The sequence below is a fragment of the Diabrotica undecimpunctata genome, chromosome 8, assembly GCF_040954645.1.
Source record: "Diabrotica undecimpunctata isolate CICGRU chromosome 8, icDiaUnde3, whole genome shotgun sequence".
NCBI classification, from domain to species: Eukaryota; Metazoa; Arthropoda; class Insecta; order Coleoptera; family Chrysomelidae; genus Diabrotica; species Diabrotica undecimpunctata.
Genome location: NC_092810.1, coordinates 42,551,683 through 42,570,556, shown reverse-complemented (window position 1 = coordinate 42,570,556; position 18,874 = coordinate 42,551,683). Strand labels below are relative to the sequence as shown.

Sequence of the window (18,874 nt, the reverse complement as noted above, 5' to 3'; positions counted from 1 at the left end):
TTAAATTTTGTTTAAAAATAATATTTGTTTCAAAATCTTCCATAAATATATCGGCTAATAATGGAGATAAACTAGAGCCCATTGCTAGTCCAAAACTTTGTTTATAGAATTCATTATTTAGTTGAAAGTATGTATTATCAGTACATAATGTTATTAACTCCATTATAGCTAATATATTTAGTCTTGTTCTAGTTGCCAATGTATCATCACTTTCTAATTTTGTCTTGACTATATTTTAAGTATTATCTAATGGCACATTCGTAAATAAACTATTTATGTCAAAACTTACTAAAGTATTATTTGAATTAAATTCAATATTTAATAATTTATTTAAAAAATATTGTGTATTTTTTATAAATGTGTCATTTTTATTTGCAATTGGTTTTAAAATATTTATTAAAAATTTTGATAGTTCACTACAAGGAGAATTCATTGTACTACAAATGGGTCTAAGTGGTATATTGGTTTTATGAATTTTCGGTACTCCATAAAAATGAGGGGTCTTACTGTAATGAGGTGTAATTAATCTTCTCTGATAACTGGGTAAACAATCTTTAAACTTGAATAAAGTTCTATATATTTTGTTTTCCAAAGGCTTTGTTGGATCCTTTGTTAATTTTGTATAAGGTCCGTTTATTATTAGATCTTTAATTTTGTTTTCATAATAAATTCTATCCATTACCACAGTTGCATTCCCCTTATCTGCTGGTAGGATGATTATTATGAATATATGAATATTAAGCAATTATTTGGCGCAGAAAGTATCTAAAACAAATAACAGAATTTCCAAGAAGATGGAAATATATATATATATATATATATATATATATATATATATATATATATATATATATATATATATATATATATTTATATATATGAATTACTTAGTTCTCGGGAAGAACCGCGTTGAGAAGTTATTACTCCAGAGTACTGTATATATATATATATATATATATATATATATATATATATATATATATATATACAGATGAAATATGGTTAAATACATACTGAGACAAAAATTTGGCAGGATTTAACTGTGAAAAACAAACGACAAGCTTTCCTAACTAATTTGTCGATAGGTTTAAAAGCCCCAACTGGAAAGGGAAAACGTCTTATTATTAGTAATATCGGTAGCGACTTCGGATTTGTTAAATGAGGTTTAAATGTATTTCTTTAAAAAAAAAACGAGATTACTATAAGAAAATGGATCAAACTAGGACCTGTAATTATTATAGATAACGCACCATATCACTGCCGGCGTGTAGAACAGTTATCCAGCACTAAATAGAAAAACGTTAACATTGCGAATTGGTTTACTACAAAATATAATAAATTCAATGAAATAATTTTAAAATCAAGGTTCTAAACTTAGTAGGGTGTCATTAAGATAAATATATTAAATATGTAGTAGATAAAATGGAGTGAGAACGAGGCGTAATTATAGTTCGATTGCCGCCATATCATTGTGAGTTAAACCCGATAAAACATGTGTGGGTTCAAATAGCAATGAAATAGCAAGGAACAATGTGATCTTACAATCGTGGATTGAAGAGCAGAATATGTAGAACCTTGATAACTTCATTGAAATTACCATGAAACCAGTAGTTGTGGATGTAGGCGAAGATACTACCAGTAAATCTACAGATGACATAGATATTTAATTCTTGAATCAGTTATAAGTTTGTATCGACAAGCTAATTACGAATAATTAAACTTTTGCATTCAAAAATTAAATAAAACAATCTCATATTAAAATTTACATTTTCGCAATTGGGTATACACATAAGAATAGAAATGAAATAAAAATGGAAATTTGTTTGTCAATATATTTATTTAAGTACTACAGATATGCTGGACACTTTAATTATACATTTTGAGTACGTTGCATTTATGGGAAACGAAATATAATATAACGACCAGCCTGATAATAAAAGTTTATCGTCTGGCTTTTAAAAACAAAGAACGTGTGCTTTTTGTTGAGTTTTTAGTTTTAGTAATCATTGAGACACCAGTTGCATCGGTCCTCGTTACATACAATCCCTTCGAGAATTAATTAAGCTTTACGATTATAAATATTATTAACACTTTTACTACGTTTTATTCAATTTTATTATTTTTTATTTTTGTTTCCATGGTAAATAAGTTTATCACACACGCATCCACACAACCACGGAACAAGTTTATTAATTTAAACAAATAAACGATTTTTCCCAAAAAATATACAAGAATTTTCTAAAATACTAATTATTTATTTAATAAAAACCGCATGCCTTTGATTCGTCGATTTCCTTTCCCATAAAACCCGCAAAGGTCTACATCGAAAATATGAGTAACTTTCTACAATTCTGTTACTGTGGTTTAGCAAACAAACCTGTAACACATCTATATGATTGATATTGCAAATTGTTTGATTAATTTGAGTGTATTATGCATTGTGGCAATGGTAAATGCGTAAGTATCTAAAGTCTAAAGTACCAATGATTTGGAGGGAATCAAGAAACCATTACGAAGATTGGTTATTGTTAACATTAAAGATAGCAATCGAAACAATAAACAAAAATGGGTATATATACTGACTAGACTCAAGGCAGGCAGGCCAGTATCACATTCTAAAGAATTATCTATCATGATTCAATAATCTGTCTACGTAATTTGCAGTCCTGAAAATAGTTAACTACAAAGAATATTAGTAACTCATTTGTATTGATTTATAAATGGTAAATTGTATCAGTGAATAGATTTTGGATTTATAAAAAATCTGTTTTTTATAGTACAGTAGAGAAAAAATCAGCACTGGGTTAAACAAGATTGGCCTTTGAGGAATGTCATTAGTCAACGAAACTTTACTTGCATGATAAAAAATTTATTATGACAACCTTTTATATCAAATTGGAGCTTGTGAAGTTATTTGTAAAGCGTTTAAGGTGTAGATTAAGGTAGACAATGTTTTGGATCTCTCTCCCTTCAGTCCTTTCTCTCCATATTAGACTGGGCGGGATCTGTAGAAATTCAGACCATAATGGATATTTTCCATAGGAAGCTATTTTTTTGCTGCACTCCCTTCAGGATGTCCCAAATATCGATAATCACGATATGCGCCAGTCGCAAACCCTGTGCTAAATTTTTTATTTAACAAAATCTGAAAACAATTGAAAATTTCTCATTTTTTTGCTCCTATTTTCGTTTATAATTCGGAAAATATTGATCATAGAGAAAAAAATATACGAAGTTAAAAGTTTCGTTATTCAATTTTACACAATATTTAGTTAGCTAGAAAATTGAATGTTTATTGTTGAAAAAATAGCAATAATTGTAAAAAAAAGTACAAAAAAATGAAGATAATCCTAAATGTTTTCGACTTTCTAAACTTGACTTACAAGTTCCATATTCCGCCTAGAAAAACTTTTTAATATGTTTAAAACGTGTGCTTAATTTTGTTAAGATTGGTCGGATAGGTATTGCATAATAATTTTGCAATCCAGCCTACTGGAAAAAAAATCGCAAATTTTTAAATTTATAGTTGGCCCTAAATAAGGCTCTCAGATAGTTGCAATTTTTTTTACATATAAAGTAGGGCTCAAACTTTCAAACGCTTTTTGTAAAATTCAAATCGGTTCACTATGAGAGTCTAGAAATTTTTTTAAAATTTTAAACATTTTTTAGGCTTATAAAAAAATTGAATACCTACAAAAAAAGAAAAAGACTTTAAAAAAATTATTGAAGATTGAGTCAAAATAAAGTTTATTTATGAAAAAAAAATTTTTTTTTTCGTTCGCCTTTGTTTTAACAATTTAAATTATTTATTAACAATTTATAAATACATATTTGTTTACTAAAAGTAACAATTTACTTCAATGTATAAATTGCAAGCTCAAAAAATATGCATGAAGAAAAAATGCAATTACTTGTTTAACATACAATTGTTTATTGCAAATTTCCCAATTTGCAATTAAAAATGGTATTTGAAAATATGATATTTGAAATCCTCGTCGTCCGAGACATCGATTCAAAAAAAAGAGCAAAATTGGTTAACAAGAAGCCAAGATAATGCAATTTTTAGCGCGCGCTATGATTTTGAACTCGTCGATTCACATTTCGAGTGAATGTCCCCCACCACCACCTCTCATGCATTCCGACATTTTACGCGAAAACGGTTTTTTATTTGTCTTTTTTATGGATGTTGCCATGAAGCGCATTACGTAAAACTTTTCATATAAAAACTACTTGACAAGACGAGGGTATTTGTTTAAAAACGAGCCCTCTATCACTTATGGTTACACGGCAAATGTATGCCAACTTTGACCTTCAATATCTCGGCAACCAGTAAGCCGAATGTATCTTTTTTTTAAGAAGTGTCTTTTAATGTTCTTTAAGTGTATAAATTTTGAAATTGATATGTTTAAAGATCGTAAAGTTATTCAATTTGTTTATAAACCTAATATATATAAAAAATGTTTAAAACTTTAAAAAAATTTCTAGGCTCTGCTAGTGAACCGATTTAAATTTTACAAAGAGCGTTTGAAAGTTTGAGCCTTCCTTTATGTGTAAAAAAATTGGCAACTATCTGAGGGCTTTATTTAGAGCCTACTATAAATTTGAAAATTTGCGATTTTTTTCCAGTAGGCTGGATTGCAAAATTATTATGCAAAACCTATCCGACCGATCTTAACAAAATTTGGCACACGTTTTAAACATATTAAAATGTTTTTCTAGGCGGAATATGGAGCTTGTATGTCAAGTTTAGAAAGTCGAAAACATTTAAAGGATTAACTTCATTTTTTTGTACTTTTTTTTCAATTATTGCTATATTTTCAACAATAAACATTAAATTTTCAATTTTTAGCTAACGAAATATTGTGTAAAATTGAATAACGAAACTTTTACCTTCTTATAATTTTTTCTCTAGGATCAATATTTTCCGAATTATAAACGAAAATAGGAGCAAAAAAATGAGAAATTTTCAATTGTTTTCAGATTTTGTTAAATAAAAAATGTAGCACAGGGTTTGCGACTGGCGCATATCGTGATTATCGATATTGGCCACATCCTGAAGGGATTCCAGCAAAAAAATAGCTTCCTATGGAAAATGTCCAATCCAAAACAGATCCCGCCTAGACTATATGAAGTGTAGTAGTCATCGTGATGTCGTGTATTGTCGGTCACCAAAGATCTCTGTCTCTGGCTATTTCTTTTAACTCATTCATTGTTACGATTATTTTGCCTACCACATAGGGTATTACTATGGGGGGTTGAAAATTGGGGACAGAAATTTATGGGGTGGAGATAGAGCAAGCAAAATAAACCGAAACTTTGGCGAATAACTACAAAAATGAAACAAAAGGGGTACTTACATGAGTCTCCTATGAGTCTCCTAGACAAGCAAAACACAAGAAGGTTCTCAAAGCTATTTAAAATGGACTTCGCCTTGAAGAATCTTCCCATTGGATGAAAAAAAAGGTTCTTCCTTTCTAAAAACACAAAAAAAGGGAGAGAGAATAAAGGATCACAAACTCTTGAAGTTGGAGATATTACAAAACTTACAATTGTTAATGGGTAACAATTTGTAGCAGAAATAAATTATTACAAATAAAAAAATATCTTTTTAAGTGAAACTGTGCATAGAGATTAACCTTTTTTAAAAAACAAAAACAAAATCTCTATTATGATTAGGTAATTACCAAATGTCAAAAAAAGCTAGCTGTCAGATGTCAATATTAAATTTTAAGACAGAACAAATAATGACAGCTAGATCTAGACCACAACCTAGCATCTACAATTTTAATTATTACCATTTTTTAAATTGTTATGAAAGCAATTATTATTAGAAAATGTTTATTTTTTCTTTAAAAATCAAACACAAATTTACCTGGATTTCACTAAAATTTCTGGGGTTAGTAACTGGACTTAATAAAATTTCTGTGGTGAAAACTGGACTTACACTTTCCACCACACCAACAAATTCATCTCCAAACTGCGAAAAAGCCTGGGATGACTGAACTAGGGACAAACAAAACGAGAATGGAAGCTGCTGGGCAAATTATCCTTTAAAGTTGTTGAAAATGACACAAATCTCTTAGATACTTAAAAACATAGACGGACACATTACATTAAGTATAATTCACTATTTTTAACAAATTTGCCGGCTTCTGGACGCCGACACCCACAGCGTGTTCTCTTTTCAAAGATTCTCCCCAACCTTACTTAAAACTGTAACTATTAACTGCTCAGTACATATTTTCCACAACATAAGACGAAAAAACACAAAACATTACAAATTTGACGAAAAATTTGGACTGACCTGAAACCAACTGCCCCTTACAGCGGCCTCAGCGAGGGTGATGTAATTATCTTTAAAATTCATTCGCCCAACTTGGTATAAACAAAAAATATAAACGGGAATATTCATTTAACGCGCAATATTAGGCGGCTTAACGATCAAAGAATACCGAGGAAATATATAATACCCACCAATGACACTTGGTTGCAATATTTTGACTGACAATGCTTAGATCTACTACTGATGGGTTCTGACCAGGCAATACCATTCTAGTAGAGTTTCCATCATTTATTATTACTAATTGATCTTCCTCTAAGGATTCCTTTACTATGTTTCCATTATGAATAGCACAGCCCCATAATGGATCACGAGCATTTATATCCCCCATAATTATAACGGGTGTACCAATATTTTGAACTATTAATTTATATTTAAATGGGAATAAGCCACAATTAAAAGTTAAAATACGTTTATTGACGTTTCAATTTCCACTTCGGAAATCGTTCTCAAAATACAAACATTAGTAAATTAAACAAATTTTGTTTTTTGTTACTTAGTGAAAAATTCTTCTAATAATTTAATTTTATCTGACTCATCTATATTGACAATTCAGACATACCTTATACATTTTAAAGTAGACGACTTTAAAATGATATTGCCAATATTGTTGAGTTGCGTTCCTGGGACGACTTTACTTATAAGATAGTTCATTCGATTACATGAAATCAACTTTAACTTGAGAATATCCGTCAGAAAAGATCATAACAGTATCGTTCTTAGAGATTAAAACATCCAGAAAAGGTAATGTGTTATTATATTCCTTTTCCATGGTAAATGTTATTGTCAATATCATTTACCATGAAAAAGGAATATAATAACACATTACCTTTTCTGGATGTTTTAATCTCTAAGAACGATACTGGATACAAAACTCATTTGTATAGAAAACCAACACACACCAACAGATATTTAAATTTCAAATCAAATCACAATATTAATATTAAAAAGGGAATTATTAAATCCTTATACGATAGAGCCAAAATTACTTGTTCTAACGAAAATTCGTTCTTGGAGGAAAAACATTTGTTAACATCTGTTTTATTAAAAAATGATTATCCTTTATCGTTTATAAATAAGGAATTTTCAACAATCGATCAAATAGAACAAAACAACTTAGAACGAGATCCTACAGCATATGCAAGGAATAATACGAGGAAAATAACAATACCATACATAAAAGGATTATCGGAAAAGCTTAAAAGGACAGGAAATAAATTCAACATTTCAACAACATTCAAAACAACAAACACGTTGAGATCTATCTTGTCCAAAACCAAACCTAACAATGAACAAGAAAGGACAAAGAATTGCATTTATAAAATACCTTGTGAATGCGATCAGTTTTATTTAGGTGAAACATCAAGAACATTAAATGTTAGAATAAGTGAACATCAATCCTATATTAAAAATAGAGAATTTGATAGATCTCAAATCTGTAAACACGCATGGGATAATGAACATAGGGTTCAATGGAATGATTCAAATATAGTCCTAAAAGACACGGATGGTAAAAAGAGAAAAATCAAAGAAGCGGCTCTAATTATGCTAAATGAGACCAATTGTGTCGCGAATTCCTCGGCAGAATGTAGTAGGATCTGGTTACCCATATCGAAAGATGAAGTTATTAAAAGGAAAATACCAGTATTGGTAAGTTAGTAACATATAGAGAATACATCAGTTATGTTTTTTTTTTTTTTTTTTTTTTTTTTTTAAAATAACAAACATATAAAATCGGAATTTGGTGTTTATTGAAGGTAAACTAAATGCACGATCAAATACTTACCATGTCGGGATAGTATTATGAGGTTTTTTCCCTGGTTTTTCCCTCATAATTTACTATGGAATCGTTAACAGGAGAATTTTACTGTCATCATGGCATGTATTTGTCTTTTTAAAGACGAATTACATGTTATGATCTTTTCTGACGGATATTCTCAAGTTAAAGTTGATTTCATGTAATCGAATGAACTATCTTATAAGTAAAGTCGTCCCAGGAACGCAACTCAACAATATTGGCAATATCATTTTAAAGTCGTCTACTTTAAAATGTATAAGGTATGTCTGAATTGTCAATATAGATGAGTCAGATAAAATTAAATTATTAGAAGAATTTTTCACTAAGTAACAAAAAACAAAATTTGTTTAATTTACTAATGTTTGTATTTTGAGAACGATTTCCGAAGTGGAAATTGAAACGTCAATAAACGTATTTTAACCTTTAATTGTGGCTTATTCCCATTTAAATATAAATTAATTTAAAATGCCACAAGAAAATAGCTTCAGAACAATAATTTTGAACTATATTATTCCATAATGGTTTTGTGATCTTTTTACCAGAATGATTATAAATATTAATGACATTTAGTTTAAATTTTGTCAGCCTTGTACCTATTATTTGAAGATTTTCTCCACTACCACAGTCGGATATTCCTATACTATTATGATCAAAGCAATTTTTAACTAAAATCATGATGCCACCATATCCATCATATCTATCATCTATATATACATCTTCTTCTTTGTGTGCCGTGCTTGTATTCAAGCGTTGGCTATCGTCATATTGACAAGCTGATGAAATGATTCTCGGTCGGCAGCTAGATGAAACAGTTCCTCGACCGTTCGACCTGTCCATTGTCCAATGTTACGCAGCCAGGACAGTTGTGTTCTTCCAACCCAACGTTTTCCTTCGATTTTGCCCTGAATGATTAACCGGAGTATGCGATATTTAGGTCTTCTCATTATATGACCGAAGTATTGGACCTTTCTCATTTTGATGATGTTGATCAATTCTCGCTCTTTGTGCACGGTCTCTAGCACGCGTTCGTTAGATATGTGTGCTGTCCACGAGATTCTGAGCATGCGACGGTAACACCATAACTCAAACGCTTCTAATTTTTTAAGATTTTTTATTTTTGTTGTCCAGGTTTCACATCCATAGAACAAAGTGGACCAGACGTAGCACTTCAATACTCTTAGACGTGTGGTCAATGACAGACTTCTACTGCATAATACAGAAAGCCAGTTAATAAAGTTTTTTCGTGCGAGTTCTATTCTGGTCGAAATTTCCTCGTCACTTTCAACCCTGCAGTCAATCCAGCTACCCAGATATCTAAAGTGTTCCACCCTTTCCAGGATTTTGTTATCTAATCTTAGTACTAAGTCTTCGATATTAATTTTTCCATATATACATAATAATTTTTTATTTTAAAGATAAAACTATTATCTGTGCAGGTTTCATTTAATAGAACTATATCTGATTTGATATAATTAATAAATATATTTAAATTATCATAATTTGCTTTAAGACTTCTGATGTTCCACTGCTTAAGTGTGAAACATCCTTGTGTTTTGTTATATTGATTAACTTGAGTCATTCTTTTCTATGGATGAATCAACATTTTCTGTTTTTAATTTTGTGATAAAATTAAGAACATGTTCTCTATCTGTTTTGTTTAATTTAGTAGCCATATTCATTATAACGGGTAGTTACATTCCATTCATTATTGTTATAATTTGTGTTACTAAAAATATGTGTTTTTTCTGTATGTACTCTTCCATTAGGATTTAATAAAAAATCATTATGTTCTGAATTTCTTTTCTTTGCTCTCTGGTCTGGGGCTGGTCTTTTCTTTGCTTTGACTGCAACACTATATGTATTCGTCTTTACTTAATTACCTACATGCGCTGTTCTGCGTGACTTTAGGGGTATGTCTATATCTGAATTTTCCTTAGCTGGCAAGCTGGGAAAACAAAGGGTGCACATTGAATTTATTATTATTTTTAACCTTAGGTATCTTCTCTATTGCCTCAAAGAAAGATATATTTTCTAGAGACATCATCTCTCTAATTTTTTTTGTCTGATATAATCTGGACATTATCTACTTGTACTATTATGTATGAAAGTTGGGGCTCTGTTGAATTTCAAAGATGGAGTTCTCGAGAGCAGTGGTGAAGAGTTGCCGTTTCATGAAGACAAAGAAGATGTTATCAGCTTAATAACTATTTGTGACGTAACAGTACCCAGTAATAGTGAGAAAATTTTGATGACCAGACCTGATGGTTACTGCCGAGAGGAAAGCTTAAAGATGGTCCTCGATCTTTGCTGTATATGGTGACCAGGAAGTCGTATACAGACAGGGCAAGCTACGAGGATATATGGCGTGCTCTAACTAATTTAAAGAAAATCGTGTGCAATTATGACATTAAGAATTTGGCCTTACCCAAGATAGGCCATGCACTAGATAATCTGGACTGGAAGATTGTCGGCGTACGAATTACTCTGTGTTTCATAAACCCGATGGGATCGTATCCTTCAAAGTCGGTAGACTGTTATTTCTTTCTAAGGGGTTCATGCAGAGCTGGAGAGCTCTGTAGATTCCGCCATCCTGGGCCTACATCTGGAGTAACTGATTGGGACGCTCAGATCAAAAAGGGGAGCAGTGTAACGAAATAGTCCAACTCCGATACGTCATAATTCTTAGAAGGAAAGATCTAGATTTTAGAGAACTCAGGAATTGGCATTTCAATACCCCCCGTCTTCATGCGGTTTCGATGAGACGAATTAGAGGTGGGACTACGCCAGAATGTTCTCGAACATAGTAACTTTAGTATATATATGTAACGATGTTATGAGTTTAGTTTAGTTGATAATAGAGTACCGAACTGTAAACTATAAATAAATATATTTATATAAATTCGAACCGCTAGTTTTATTTAATCTCGCTACAATATAAATTTTGTTTATGTAAAATATAAGGGAAAAAACTTATAGACAAAAAATCAAATTGTGACCATAAATTATTGTTTAAAAACAAACGCAAGGTAAAAATACAAGTACTTTTTCATCTATTCCTCATTTAGTAACCCCCATCTATGTCTTAAAAGCTTCCGATATCTGCGAAAAATTTTGCCGTGAAATCGATGATTTTTTGCATAACCAGACTGGGCTAATAACAAAAGGCGTATCAAATACTATATTTTTAGTTAAATATAACTATTACCTTATACTCATAACCTTAAAATACCAATTGCTACATACAGTTATTTTAAATAACCCTTTTAACTTTAGCGTTTCTAAACCGATTTAAACAGAAAACCCTAACATTTTTCCATTCTAATATGATATAAAAAACTGCAATATAATATAAAATCTATTGAATAGTATCCCAAGGCATTTTCCAAACTGCAGAGCCCAGCAATTTTATTTAATCAAAACTAAATCGTGCAAATATAATCCAGCTAAAATGTAAATGAACATAACAGTAAAATGAATTAGTTTATTTAATTGTATCAAATATAATGTAGAGGTGCTGATAAATATATTATTGAGATGAGTCGGATTCGGTCTAGCGAGAACCGATATTTAAAAATCACTGCTTAAATTGTTTTTTCTTCAATTTTCAATTTTCTGCAAAGGTCATAGCCGGATAAGAATGTCAAAATTGCCCCAGGGTAAACTTGACACCAAATTTTAGGGTTTTGTTCGGCATCACAACAGATGACGATTCACCAAATTTTAGTACAAAATATTGACACATAACCTTAAAGCCCGCCACTCACGTTCCAACGACGCAGTACGATTTTATCGAATGCAATTGGACGACTTTCTGCAGAAAGGGACCAACCCACAAATAGGACAAGCTGAGAAAAATGAAGTTAAAGTTTTTGCGACAAAAAAAATTGTAGCTCCTTTAAATTTATTTGACAAAAGTTCGCAAGTGGGTTAATACATTAGAATTATGTTTCTTTAAAATGTTAGTGTTAAAATAATGGTGCAGCTATTATTTTGTGATACATATGTATAAAAGTGGGTTGGTTACTTTCTGCATTTTAAGGAATGAACTCTTTAGAAAAGTTTTATTGAAATTATTACATTTAATACAACAATACTAGTACCTATATAAAAAATTTAATTGTAACACAAAACTAAAATATAAAAAACATATATTCCCAAAACTGCTAATCTGTCATGGATTCATCTTCAAGGTCATCAAGTTCATCAGGACGGCCGCTATATCCTTCAATATCATCAATAATTTCAGAGTCTTCAGTTAAATTTAGCAGTTTAAAATATTCTTGAGCATCACCTGGTATTAAATGCATTACAGATTTTATGTTCTCTAATTTAGGAAGAGAAATAGGCTCCCGTTGGACCACATTTTTGTGAGTAAATGGCTGAAATTATTATTGGTTACTGCTGGCCTTCCATGTTTTTTACCGATGTAAACGTCAGAATAATTTTAACCTACAAAGCTTGTTTTCAAAAATATATAAAATGGTTTTGATTTATCTAGCATTATCTCCCTTCTTTTAACCAATTAATTTTTTGTTTGCTCATGTCAACTTTTCTATTAGATTTGTTTTTCTGCTTCTGCTGTACCAAAAAAAAAACCAAAAGAAGTCATTCTAACGATATCAAATTTGTTTCTATTTCTGCAATTTTTCATTACAGTTATGTAATCTTCGGGCAGGTATAACCTTTGTTGATGTTTGACCGCAGACTCTATGTCTGCAAAATGGGCATCAAGTCAGTTAAATGCTAAAATAAATAGTCGTGACCAAACTAGTCTCATTTTCTACGTGCTAGTCTTGCATTCAAAACCGAGTTTAGTATATGTTGTCCTCTGGAGGATCTATAACTCATTGTTTAAGAAATGTTTTACTATCCAATAATTGTAAATAATTAATAATTTGCAATGTTTTAACTACTTTATAACACAAACATGCAGTCTTAGCCTTATCGCGTGACAAGCTAAAGTATTAGTCATTGATGAAAGGGAAAAAATCCTAAAGTATTTTATACTAAGGTAAGTGACCCAAATTCAGACACTGTCCTAAATTCAGACATATTTCTGTTTATTCGGTTAAAATAAGAAATTTGGTATATCCAGATAATTATTAAGACATCTATTGGTTTAATTTAACATTGATTTTTTCATTTCAAAATTCGTTTCCTACCTTACCGACATTGTATCTGTCAATACATAAACTAAAAGTTAGACGGTTCTTGCAAATTGTGTGTTGTGTCCCTCGAGAAAGAATTTCTAATAAGGTAAGCAGATTTCAGCTATTATTATATTTACTATAAGATATTAATAGTTAAGAAAATTAGAATAAACTTTGTTGAAGTTGTATATAAGGGCGTTAAATTTTTATTTTAAGTTGGAATTCTATCAGTATAATTACAGCATCTAAAAATTTTAATGGTGTCGGAATAAGGTACAAGAAATTTCCTGTATTTCGTAAATCAGACACTGGGTGTCGGAATTGCGTACATAAGTTATAAAGTGAATATAGTTCTATTTCTTTCGTTTCTCTTATATTCACTTAAGTCTATACCACTTTAGTTAGTAGAACTATTTTTAACAGCTTGTATCCAAATTCCGACACAGGTGTCGGAGTTAGGGACTTTAAATGTCCAAATTATGTTTAATTTGTGTAAACGAATATTCTCTGTTATTTTAACATTTAGATATTATTTGTAATAGTTTTTTGCTTTATTTACAGAATGTCGACGAAAAAGAAGGCATATACCCAAGATGATGTGAGACGTGCTTTAGAGGCCATTAAAGGTGGAACACCTTGTTTAGCCGCAGCGAGGCTATATAACGTCCCGAGAACTACACTCATTGGGAAGATCCGGGGCATTTACCCAGAAGAATGTCGCAGCGGAGCACCTTCTGTACTATCCGTTCATGAAGAAAATCTATTGGTTCAATGGGTAATTAATATGGGGCGAATGGGTTTTCCTGTCACCAAGGATCAATTGCTCGATAGTGTTCGCCTTCTGATAAAAAAATTAAAGCGCCCTAACAATTTTACAGACGGAAGACCAGGTCGTCACTGGTATGAATTATTTACCAAAAGGCATCCAGAAATTAGTGAACAAATAGCTCAAAACTTATGTACATCTCGAGCAGCCGTAACTGAAAACAAAATCAGAAACTGGCATAAGGAAATTGAAGAATACTTTATTTCATGTAATATTAATATAACTGATCCAAAAAGAATATACAACACGGATGAGTCTGCTTTTTTTCTCTCGCCAAAAGGTCGCAAAGTGCTTGCCAAGAAAGGAAGTAAGTCCCTGCACGATAGATCCGGTGATGACAAAGAATGCTTGACTGTTCTTGTTACGGCTAATGCTGCCGGTCAACTAGCTCCACCCATGGTAATGTACGCATATGAAAGAATACCCAAGCACATAGTATCGCAGGTGCCTAAAGGTTGGAGTATTGGTAAGTCAACCAGCGGATGGATGACTTCAGAATCCATTTTCGAATATATAACAAACATTTTTTATCCATGGCTCTTATCTGAAAATATTCAGTTTCCAGTAATATTATACTTGGATGGACATAAGTCACACGTGACCTTACCTCTGACTGACTACTGTAGAGAAAAACAAATAATCCTGATAAGTTTGTTACCAAATTCCACACATATTCTACAACCTCTAGATGTGGGATTATTTAAATCTTTAAAAATGAAATGGAAAACTGAAGTACACAATTTTAAAATCCAAAATAATTATAAACATTTAGGAAAAGACACCTTTGCCTCTGTCCTTCAAAATGCTTTAAGTTCAATAACAAATGTGGAAGATATTTTCAAAAAATCGTTTAAAGTATGTGGTCTTTGTCCATTTAATGCTGATAATATCGATTATCATAAACTTCTCGCTGAAGACAATGAGCTTAATACAAGTACAGCCGCACCGGATCCTGAAAGAGTGAGTCATTTGCAATATCTGGAATCGTTCATTCAGCCAGATTGTTTGACTAAATGTTACGGACTGATGGGTGCAGAGTGGACAGGTGAAATTAAAGATAAGAGTTTGTATGAAGTTTGGTACAAACTATATCAGAAATCTGGATTATCCCAAAATATTGAGAAAACCGCCAACATTATAATCGATATTCAAGAAGACCTAATTCTAGAAGATGGATGGGAAAATAAAGTGGAATTTGAAGCTGATGATACGTTACAAGGAGTAATTTTTGACATACAAGACATAGTTAAAGATACTGAAATCGAAGAAGAACTTCTTGGCCTTAGCGCATATGCTGAAAAAGAATTAACCATTATTGAAGAAATGAAAAGCATTGACGAAACAGGCACGAAAGAAATATTCGACGAAACAAAAAAAACTAATGTTATAGGAAAGAAAATTAATGTATTAGAAATTATTTCATTGGCCCCAGAAAAACGAATTGATATCATTGAAAGCGAGCGAATACAAAAGGAATCAGTCAATAATAAAAATAATAGTAAAGAAATATTAGGGAACATACAGTTGACTGCAGAAACACAAAATAATATCATTGAAGACGAGCAAGTAAAAGAGGAATCGGCCAAAGAAGAGAAAAATAATACTGAAAAAATATTAGTAACCTTACAATTGACACCAGAAAAATCAACTGTTATTGAAGAGAAGCAACTAAGAGAGGAATTAGTCAATAAAGATGAAGATATGAAGACTTGCAGAAGTAATAAACATTCTCGTGTTTTGCCAGGAGTGGTTATACCATCCCCGTTTAAAAACTCATTGTTCTGGCCTGAACCTACGAAAAAAATAACCTCAAGAAAGTGTCGAATTAAGGTTCCTTCGGTAGGCACCTCCGACGCTTGGAGACAATATTTTTTGAAAAAAGACGAAGACCAGAAAAACGCAATTAGAGAAAAAGAAGAGAGAAAGAGAAAAAGAGAAGAAAAAAAAAATTGCGCGAGGAAAATATAAAAAAACCTAGAAAAAAGATCATTAAAAATAAACAAAAAAGCACAGAAGAAGAAAAAGATGGATCAGTTAGTGACAAAGAGTCAACTAAAGATAACGATAACATTAAAAATTCAGGTAAGACACCATTTTATTTAAGTAACTAGGTTTTTTGCTTAATTTTACTCTACAATAATAATTATTTTAGATGAAGTTTTGATTGGAGAAATAAAAATAGGTGATTTTGTAATTGTCACCTATTTTGAAGAATATTATCCAGCACAAATTACAGATAAAAACAGTAAAAAGATGTTGGCTAATGCAATGGTTAAGGCTGGCGGTTGGTGGAAATGGCCAACTATAAAAGATGAAATTTGGTATGATAACCATGAAGTTGTTAAGAAGATCAAACCTTCCACAGAAATAAATAAAAGAGGATATTTTTCTATTAAAGAATTAAAAACGCATAATAATATATAATGTTATAAATAATCTGTCCTATTTTATATTAACTTTTCTTAAATTAGTGATTTTATTTATTGTCGGAAGAATGTTCCTCAAATGCCTGATTTAGGATCAGTGTCTGAATTAGGTTCACTGACATGTCTGATTTTGGAGCAAACTGCACTCTTGATGTCGGAATTAGGTGATTTTTGTATGGTTATAATAAATATAAAAATATAATTAACTTGTCGAAGTTTTATGATTAATAATTTGTCAGGTTCTCTTAGAAATAGTTATTAATTCGAGAAAATAAAAACTGATCAATGTTACTCAATAAGTATTAATTCCAATAAGTAAAATGGAACGTGAAAGCCTAAACATGTCTGAATTTGGGCCACTGACCTTATGTGATTCCCAAGTTTTGCAGAATGGAACCAACCCACTTGGATATTTTCTGCATATTACTTCATTGGATACTGAAGTGATGTGGGTTGGTTCACTACCTGATAGATGGCAGCATGCACTTGCTGTGGCCTGGTTCCATTCTGCATATGATTTTTAACCACTATTCAAAGCGGTACCATGAATAAAGCAAACAAATGTATTTTGTGGGTTGGTTCTTTTTTGCAGAAAGTCGTCCAATTGCAGTACAACAATGTTGAAAATCGGATGGGAACACACACGTACCGATTTTACAGTACGAGTTTTACTTTCAAATCAGGAACATGTAAGATCACGATATTCTTTTAGCAACTCTTGCTCTTTGTATAAACGAAAAAATACAAGAAACGTTATTGGTGGTGCAAATATTGGTTGCTGAAAAGACAAACATACTGTCACGTAGATTTATTAGAAGGATTGTGATTATATCCAGATTATTTTAATTCCCATTTGTAACACGTTCGAAAATTATTAATTTGTTTTTTATCAACTCTTCATTAGTATACGCTTTCACTTCTTGAAATTTAGCAACCAAATTATTCACATCTTTTTTTCTAGCGATTTATAATAATATGATGTCAATTTTATTTTCCAAAGACACTCTGTTCTTTATAAATGTCAAAAAAATCCCTTAAAAACCTCTAGCTATAAGCTGTTTTTGAAATTTACCAGCAAATAATTTTTTTGTAGTCGTACGATTTTGTCGTTGTCACAATATACACGATCAAATTTACGACCCAACCAACTCTGTCGTACTGCTGCATACTGATTTGTTTCTCTGCCGTCAAATCGCGCCGATTTGGTAGAATGGTGCAAATATACGAACAAATTACATTCAATTTTGTAGCATTCGACAAAATCGTACTGCGGCGTTGGAACGTGACTGGCGGGCTTTAAAGTCCAAAACGCCAAAAATCGTTTTTTGACCATAACAGGCTTAATTTTTCACCAAAATAGATTAAATTTTTTAAACCCTCCATCACTCGCACCTCAAAAAAATTACGCCATCACTCGCGTATTAGATTTTATCATATGGGTATATGTCAAATAAATGGGTCATTAGTACTTATTGGTTAAATTTATTGGCTATTAACTCACAAAAAACGATAAACTTATATTTTTTTTAAAACAAAACTGCAAAAAAAACTACTAGGTAAACTAAAAAAATATACACATTACTCTAGAACAAAATAAATAAGGGGATTTATTAAAAAGAAAATGTACGCATTACGCATAAAATTAGATTTCTTCTTCTTCTAGGCAGTGGTGGCAAGTAAAATTTGTTACGCCAGTGTGCTCTTTACATATCGGCAACTTACAGTTAGTACAATAATATTGGGTAAACCTGTTTTTCCTTACAGGACAAAAAGAACATCTTGGTTTTATAGTTGGAGTTGCCCCTTGAGAAACTGATGACTCTTCTCCGGTTATATTTCGGATCCTGAGTCTCAACTAAAAAGGCAGATTTGGGATATTGGAACGTCGTTGAAGATGGGACATTAAAAGTTGCTTGCCAAGCTCAGCAATTTAGATTTTTCGAGAAGTTACAATATTAGTGTTATTGTTGTAAATTATTTGGCTGTTTAAAGTTGAAATATTTGGTAGGCTGCAAAAAACAGTAAACTGCCTGCGATTGCTAAATCGAGTCACCGAGTATTCTGCCTTCATTTTACAAACAACATCCACTCCGCGTTTTGTGAGATTGTAATTAGTAATAATCTCTGGCTTCATGGTATGCTCTTTGGTGTTTTTATCAACGAAACCATCGCTGTGTAATGTTGAAAGTAGTAGTACATTCTTATTTTTTTTGGCACATATGATACAAGTACACACTTGTTTCCATCGTCACTATATGCAAACATGCTACTACACAGGTCTTTCTTTTACGTTTGTCAACTCAGGGGGAATTTGTTGTTTGTTTTTATGCAAAG

General features: G+C 31.4%; 1 protein-coding gene across 1 annotated transcript in view; it reads right to left on the bottom strand.

Annotated features, from left to right (window-relative positions):
• The window catches only part of LOC140448789 (uncharacterized), a 72,973-nt gene extending 66,302 nt beyond the window's left edge, over positions 1–6,671 (bottom strand). The window contains exon 1 of the mRNA XM_072541904.1: positions 6,539–6,671. Within this exon, the coding sequence (XP_072398005.1) occupies positions 6,539–6,671 (133 nt within the window). The remainder of the gene's footprint in view (positions 1–6,538) is intronic.
• Positions 6,672–18,874: the final 12,203 nt, after the last annotated feature.